The sequence below is a fragment of the Taurulus bubalis genome, assembly GCF_910589615.1.
Source record: "Taurulus bubalis genome assembly, chromosome: 1".
Taxonomy (NCBI): Eukaryota; Metazoa; Chordata; class Actinopteri; order Perciformes; family Cottidae; genus Taurulus; species Taurulus bubalis.
Genome location: NC_136589.1, coordinates 45,829,071 through 45,837,094, shown reverse-complemented (window position 1 = coordinate 45,837,094; position 8,024 = coordinate 45,829,071). Strand labels below are relative to the sequence as shown.

The following is an 8,024-nucleotide window of genomic DNA, read 5'->3' as shown; positions in this document are numbered from 1 at the left end:
TCTGACTACGTCAGTGCTCGGGCCCTAATTATGTATTTATAATTATTGGATTTGCATGCATATGTCAATTATTGAAAAGTACGGAAAGTAGATCAATAATTATTTATTTAATAAATGTTTTCATTATAAAATGACAATACAATTTAGAGTTATTTTCATGAATACATTCATTTTTGTATTGCTAAAATGTTATATAATAACATTTTACATTGACAGAATGCTACAATGTTCGGATACCTGTAACAAGGTTACTCCCACCTCTCCCTGAGCATGTTATTATCCAAACAATGTAAACTAATGATACACCTTTCTTTGCAATATGCGATACCATTCAGTGACTAAATATGTACTTACGTGTCAAATGATGACATCACCAAATATAACATGTGTTGCATTAGCACTAGTGTGTTGATTCCTTGGAGTGTCGATTTTTCAATTATTAAAACATAATAAATGAATAGTGTTTCGACAGAAGAAAAATAACTTGCACAAATAAATACACAGAGATGAGAATGAAATCTGCCTCACTCGACCTGAGCGCTGCTATTCCACTGTCCCCATACGCGCAGGCACACAGAGCTGGACAGGATTGGACCGCCAACAGAAGGGACTGCAAGACGTGAACCAGGACCAGCAGATACATCCTTCATCCGTCAAACCACACACCCAGACATGCACCTTGTAACTCCATATTCCCAGTCCTCTCCAGTCTGAGGTGTGTGTCCACCCTGCAGTGTGAAACTGAATCCCAGATTAGCTGGGATTACACTATTTACAAGCGGAGTGTAATCCCATGCCTCACTGACAGAAGAACAAATCACAACATCAGGTCCAAGCTTTTCTTTTGGGGCGTTGTTGACAATTTGATCCACCGACCCACCGTGTAGTGTTTGCTATTGAGCTGTAGACATCACACAGCGCTCCTGCATTCCTCCGTTTATTCAAGGCTGCTTCAAAGGACTTCCCTGCCACCAACACTATCACGTATGTTATCATGTATTGTGTATGCTGCGGAGTGACCTTCTAATGGACCACGTGCCAGAGGAAGAACGATCCCCTCACTTTCATTACTCTGACATTTAAAGCTAGACTTTTTATATTAACAGACAAATACAACTGATTGACAGATAGCTGTGACACTGTTTACACTAACAAGTTGGAAAACTATTCCGACCTGACTTGGACTTGTAAGCATGTCTGCTGTACGTCTCCTACTCCTACGATGTCTGTGCGTCTGTGTGTGGAGCCAAAGTGTTTGTGAAGTACTGCTGTAGTGCTATCGCTGGCCTGTAGGTGGCGCGTGCTGACACGCACAGAACTGCTGGCGCTGCGGCTCTGCGATTGGACGACGTCTGCGCCTCCCCAGTAAGAAGAGGCAGGAGCTGGACTGCCCACTTCTCCGCCGGCCAGCCGCACGCCTCCGCCATCGCCTCGAATGTCTCTAAGAAGGACTGAACGTCGTCCGCCTCCGCTCCGTCATCTTGTGCAACGTCACCCCCGCCAAGGTGGAGGTGTTTGGCGCCGAAGGGGCTGCAGCTGCCCGGGCGGTGAGCTGTTCAAGGGCGTGAGTCTGCCTCTCTGCCTGAGCCTGGAGCGCCTCCAGGAACTGTCGGTTTGCCTCCGCCTGGTCCCGCTGCATCGCTGCGATCCCACCCAGCATCTGTCCCAGCACAATGATCGTCTGGGTCAGCAGATCTGGGTTTTGCTTGTTCCACTCCATGTGCTTTTTTTTAAAGGGGGCCCCACGTTGGGCTCCAGTGTAACGTGGTCTGTTACTTCCGAGTTTCCCACCCAGCATGAAGGACACAAGCAGACCGTAATATCGATTGGCAACGCTACGACGCTCGGTCAGACTGGGTTTCTGGCTCCTTTCTCCTGCTCCTCCGTCCATCCTATGACTTATACAGGGACGACACACAAAACATGCAATCCACTCCAGCTGAGGCCAATTAGGCCTCATTCCTGGCGCCTGTTCCCTGAGCCGCTCCTCCTCTCCCCCTCTGCAGCTGAGCCTAACCACGACCCCAGCCACCACAAAGAGCGTCTCTTCTCTCCGTGGAGGAGCAGGAGATGATCACGACTACATATGATGAATTTAAGACCATAATCATGGCAAAGTCTAATGCTGCGTTCACATCCAAAGCGTAGCGAATATTCGCAACACTCCCTGTTTGTGAACGCAGCATAATAGTGCCTCATCACCCAAATCAATCAGATTATATTTATTTAAATGTACCTGCTGGCGAATTAATATATACTTATGAGGATATATAACTAGGAGTTTGTATATGTGTATGGGTGGATCAGTACCGTAATCATTTTCTACAATAATGATATGTATGGTGTACTAATAACACCGTCATATAATTATGAGTTCTTTCAACACATCCATAAGTTTCTGATAGTCTGCATAGTCTGTGAGACGGGCAATCGGCTGCGCCTGTGGTGATCAATGTCCGCGGCTTGAGAAGCTTGTCTGCAGAATCGATAGCGCTCGTACAGGAAGTCATCCTAATATGAGAACGGATCTTGGCAATCTGGAAGAATTCTCTCCCTATAAAACTAATATAACTAATATCGCTCCTTCATCAATGAGGAAGTGAGCTGCCGTTTTTGTCCGGTGGGAGTGGCCAGCTTATCCAGTGAATTTCAGTTAGCCTGCCCGGGAGCAGGTTAAGGGATTTCGATGTGTTGCTATGGGGATTTTTCTAAACTTGCTTCGAAGAACCGAAAAGCCTGACCTATGTCATCTTATCGGGAAAATTATCCAGCTAACTCAGTAAACCATCTACGAAGAATAGGGCCCTGGTAAATTTCCACTCGGCTCTGTTCTAGTTGCAGACCAGAGTGGGTCCAGACTAGTGATGAGTCCTTTCGTGTTGAGGCTTCGATGCGCGTGTCGAGTAATCAGGTAGATTTTGGTGAAGCGCGTATCGAGGCTTGTGTCGATGACGTATGCGGTGACGTTCGAAGCCTTGCGAGCCGGCCGCACCACGTGACTGATTCAGAAAATGTTTCGTGGGTTTGCCGTGCGATTTGAAAAATAAGGGGCAGCGAAACTCAATGGATTTCCCCCTTCCTCTCTGTACCCAGCTTCATGTGCGCCTGTGAAAGGGTATTTTATAAAGCAGGCGAAATAGTCTCAAAAAGCCCAGCACTGTGGAAAAGTTCTTATTTTTACTTTTTAAAAATTGGACACATCAACTAGCGGAGCTGAGGCTCGAAACACCGATCCTCTGACTGAAAGTTGGATATTCTAACCACTGACCCACAGTCACATCACAACCCTCCCAATTTGTTTTGAGTTTTGATTTTGACCCCGCCATTGTATCATAAAGATAGACACAATATTAATAAGTTAATAATTGATGTATTGGCGTCACAAACATAATTTATTCAATTTAAAGCTTCACACACCAAAGCCATGGTGTCGTTATGATCACTCTGCCTGTTTTACATGTAGTGTCCACTTGGTGGCGCAGTAGAGCAAATGAAGCTCCATGAAGCTTCGGCCCATGAGCGAACCAATTGGATGGAAAGCTTCAATGCTTCAGGAAGCTTCATCTCGCCATCACTAGTCCAGACTATGTAAAGGAGTCTGGTACTGATGCCATCTTTTTTTTTGTTCTGGATTAAATTAATGGCAGAATATCCTGAAAACCTGCAGGCAACATCCAAACCATGAATGTGAATACAGATCGCGATCAGTAGTGGTGCATGCTGCTGGGTGTGAAAACCATGAGTGTGTGTAGGGACGCAAGGACTACTATACATGTCAGTCAGTGATCACTTCCATCATGTATTAGAGCAAATTTAACATCTTCTCTGAGCCATAGAGTATAGTCGTGGCCGGCGATCTCAGAGGCAGGGCCGCTTGATGACAGAGGTGGGCCGGCTCAACGCCGTCGGCCTACCAGGGATTTCCCCGGTGTCCCACATGACCAGTCCGTCCCTGCTTTGGGGTAAATAGGATGTCTATGCAGCGAATAGGTTTACAGTGGCGCTCCTTAGCACCATCTATCATCGGGGAGTTTGAAAAGGAACAAACGCGCCTCGGCCCAAAATCAGATTTTTTTTTTGCCGTGAGAAATTGGTTGTGTGGCGTGAGTGCGTGTGAAAACATGCAAAAGCGTGTGTCACATGGCGAAACCGTGAGAGTTGTTAGCTCTGACAATGTAAGTCATATAAACTAATAACTACTTCCGGCTTTGGACCGGCATCACGTGACCTGTAGCTGCGCAGGAGCCGAGTAGTGTGGTCACACGTTCATCTGGTGGCTCGCTGCCGTTTAAATGCGACTGCTGTACATCATTGCATTGTAAATCTACAACACTAACTACTATGTATATCGTGGCAGCTACGTGTTCTCTTGCTATTATTGCCTGTTAATCCGTTACCCCGGCATCACGTGACTTGAGGTTCCGGTCTTCTCCGGGAGCTGAGCCGTAAACAAGCGTCCGGCGGCGAGCTGCAGCATGGCGGTGGAAGCGTGGTACATGGACAGCTCCGAGGAGGACCAGAGAAAGCCGCACAGACTCAAGCCCAACGAGCCCGTGTCCCTGGACGAGCTGAGGGAGCTCGGCGTGTTTTACTGGAAGGTGAGCGAACGTCACTTTTACCACAGAGTAGCTCACTATAGTCAGCCTTTGTCTATACTTAGTTTATTGTATTTGTTTGTAGCTGAATGCTGACATCTATGAAACCGACCCAGAGCTGGAGCGGATTCGCAAAGACCAAGGCTACTCCTACATGGACATCATCTCCATCCACAAGGACACTCTGCCCAACTATGAGGAGAAGGTAACCCCAGCACTGCTCATTCAGTCAGACAACATCTCCTAATAATTCTCAATTGATATTGTGCGTGTCTGTCCTCTCCAGCTGAAGATGTTCTTTGAGGAGCACCTGCACCTGGATGATGAGATCCGCTACATCCTGGACGGCCATGCCTACTTTGACGTCAGGGGGGAGGATGAGCGCTGGATCCGGATCGCTATGACGAAGGGGGACCTGATCACCCTGCCGGCCGGCATCTACCACCGCTTCACCCTGGACGAGACTGTAGGACTAGGACACACACACACACACACACACACACACACACACACACACACACACACACACACACACACACACACACACACACACACCATTGATTGGGTTGTTGCTGCGGAGAATAACACCCGGCCTGCTGTTTCCATACGGCAGAATACAGACGAGAAAAGGAGCAGCTGTGTGAAAACGTGTTTGTTGCATATTGAACACACAGAATACATTATACTCACTGTGCATGACGCTCCGTTTGTCTCTGCAGAACTACACCAAAGCCATGAGGCTATTCGTGGGGGAGCCGGTGTGGAAAGCTTACAACCGGCCCGCCGACGACTTCGACGCCCGGCAGAAGTACTTGACTTCTCTGCAGGAACCCGGAGAGAAAGCGGTGTGATGCTTTCACCGGGAGGGGGGGCTCTAATGGTGGTTCTGGAGAGCAGGGTCTGCAACCCGCTTTGAAATGTTCTTCTTAAACAGTGTGCCATAATGAACATTAAAGTTAACATTAATCAATTCGTTAACGCTAATCAGAGGCCGTCACATTCCTGTTGATGCGCAGTATATTTCTACTTTCATATTGCTCATCATGTACTTGTCTGTGCTAGTGAGGTGGAGCGTCTGACAGATTCACATACGTTTTGTATTGTATGGAACATAAAGCTGCTGCCAATTTGAATCTGTGCCTTGCTTTTTTAATTTTTTATAAATGATCTATCCACCAAAGTTGTTTTAAAATAAGTTTTATTTAGGATAAAAACAAATTTAATATACATAAATATGATCAACACAATATGTGATAATTAAAGATCCACTAGGACAAATCAATAAAAGATTTAACAAGATAATTTTTGATATAATCACATCAACAGACAGGAAGAGAAAAAAAAAACCCAGCTCTGATATGTACAGTTTTGGATTCCTAATATGTTCCAGTTTTTGTTAAGTGATCAGGATACGATGCAATCTTTAGGGTTTATCTGTTTTCACTGCAGGAGTTCATAACGCTGGCAGCTGGAGTCCAGTGGCCTTCGACTGTTAATCCAGGCAGACTGGCGTCTGCAGGGGAAGAAGCTTTGGACCTCTGAGGTGGTTTGCTACTGAAGCTCAGGATAATGCCCGCGTCCAGACTCACATTATGAGCCTGCAACTGCCTTAAAACCACAGCCGGTCTGTAGTGCAATATGTGTCTGTTCTGACCTTGCGGCGCTTAATGCGACAGCTCCCTCTGGTGGTGGGACCGGAATTGTTTTGGTAAAAAAATGTATCATTTTGACGTTCGAGGAAAATACTTTTTTTGCTTTCTTGCAAAGACATCTTCCAATGAGAAGATCGATCCCGCTGCGTGCTAAATATGAAGCGAGCAGCTGGTTAGCTTTAGGTTGTCTGTCTGTACTGCAGGACGTTAATCGGCCAAGAAGCGCATATGCCTTGGAAGATTGGTAGAACCACCTCCTTCTTTGCAATGTTCTCAAGTGACAAAGAGGAGGAGAATATGTAAGCCTAGTCACAAGCCAGCCTCCCTACAAATAAATTCATCTTTTATGAATACTCGTGCAGACAGAAGTTCCAGTTGATCAAATTCTGCGGCCTTTTCCGTATCCCAATCGCATTATCGCAGCCCGAGCTTCATATTCACGGTACACACACGAGAGCTGTATCGATCTTCTCTTCTGACTCGCTGCAAGTAAGCAAATCTCCCAAAATGTCAAACTATTTAATCTGTAAAATGAACATCGACTTCTATGCACACAGAGGAATTTAGGTTTTTTGAAGAGCCATTTCCTTTGAAGAGAGTCAATCCACCAGCTTGTGTGGGCTTTGTACTCCTCTACAGAGTGTGTGTGTGTGTGTGTCTTCTCCCGGTTCTCGGCCTGTTAGACCAGTTTGAGGCACTGCGCGTTGAAGCTGTCCCCCTCCCGGCAGGCCACGGCCTCCAGCAGAGCCTGCTTCTTCTGGGTGCTGCGCGACGACTCCAGCTCGTACATGGTGGTCAGGTTGAAGAGGACGCTCTCGTGGAGGTAGAGCGCAGGATCCTGCTGCACCAGGCCCTCCAGCTGGCCCAGGGACTCCTTCAGGCGGCCGAGATAGAGCAGGCAAACCGCTGCGTTGTTGTTGGCCTGAGAACGTACAGAGGGGGGGAAAGGGGTTAAGGAGGGTGTGGATGAAGAAATGCACCCTCCTAAATTGACCTGGTTTGAGTCTGATGTTGAGCTTTCGGGGCGTCATTTTGAATTTCACTTGAGCTGTACAAAACAAATGATACTGTGGGTTCAAACCGGGGCTCACCTCACTGACAGAAACCTGCAGGAATCAAACTGTCAAAAGATACGTTATATCTGCCTTCAAAACTACAAATAGTGCTTTTGTGTTCTGGTTAAACCAACGAGACACAGCGTGTTATTTAGTGAGCTTTAGAGGTGCTGGCAGGCAGATTTATTTTCTCTAAGGAGAGGGCTCGGCTAGCTGTTTGCCCTGCTTTCAGTCTTTATGCTAAGCTAAGCATGTCCTGACTCCAGGGGGCCAAATAAAACTAATGATCCGCGACTAAAACAATGAGTACGCGCGACGACCGAAACATGCCCGATTCTGTTTTATGAAATAAATCCCAATCACTGAGGAACCGGGCGCACAAGCACGAGCCTCGCTTCTTCTCCTGCAGTTAGCCATAACTGGGTGTGTAGAGACATCCTTATTAATCCGTTTGCCTCTGTGCTTTGTGCCCCTCCACCCCTCGTTTGCCCCCGTGAGCCAGAGGAACGGCCGGGGAAAGAGGTGCAATTTCACGGATGGTGCGCGTCGCATCGGCGCGGTTCTCCAGCGGCACCGGAGCAGCTGTCATGACACGGCTGTGGATATTTATAGCGCCCCATCCCACTAATTCATCACATGTATCTGCAATCCATCGCCGCGGAGATATCGCAATCATCATCATTAAACACTAGAAGGATGATCGATGAAGGATTTATAGAGCT

The 8,024-nt window shown here is 47.1% G+C and overlaps 2 protein-coding genes across 2 annotated transcripts in view; one reads left to right on the top strand and one right to left on the bottom strand.

The window, feature by feature from the left end:
* The first annotated feature begins 4,365 nt into the window (after positions 1–4,365).
* Positions 4,366–5,720, top strand: adi1 (acireductone dioxygenase 1). Its single transcript, XM_079222643.1, has 4 exons — positions 4,366–4,598; positions 4,681–4,800; positions 4,882–5,061; positions 5,315–5,720. The coding sequence occupies exons 1-4, from the start codon at positions 4,476–4,478 to the stop codon at positions 5,444–5,446; spliced, it is 555 nt and encodes a 184-aa protein (XP_079078769.1). The 5' UTR covers positions 4,366–4,475; the 3' UTR covers positions 5,447–5,720.
* Positions 5,721–5,776: 56 nt separating this feature from the next.
* trappc12 (trafficking protein particle complex subunit 12) overlaps positions 5,777–8,024 on the bottom strand; it is a gene marked incomplete at its 5' end in the record, with an annotated part of 32,873 nt that continues 30,625 nt past the window's right edge. The window contains one exon of the mRNA XM_079228584.1: positions 5,777–7,169. Coding sequence (XP_079084710.1) covers positions 6,927–7,169 — 243 coding nt within the window. The 3' untranslated portion in view covers positions 5,777–6,926. The remainder of the gene's footprint in view (positions 7,170–8,024) is intronic.

What these genes read in the sequence shown, in the direction of transcription:
- adi1 (XM_079222643.1), top strand. Translation starts at nt 4,476, where the DNA reads ATGGCGGTGGAAGCGTGGTACATGGACAGCTCCGAGGAGGACCAGAGA. An exon ending in TGCCCAACTATGAGGAGAAG is followed by an intron (nt 4,801 to 4,881) that starts GTAACCCCAGCA and finishes TGTCCTCTCCAG; the next exon opens with CTGAAGATGTTCTTTGAGGA. An exon ending in GCTTCACCCTGGACGAGACT is followed by an intron (nt 5,062 to 5,314) that starts GTAGGACTAGGA and finishes TTGTCTCTGCAG; the next exon opens with AACTACACCAAAGCCATGAG.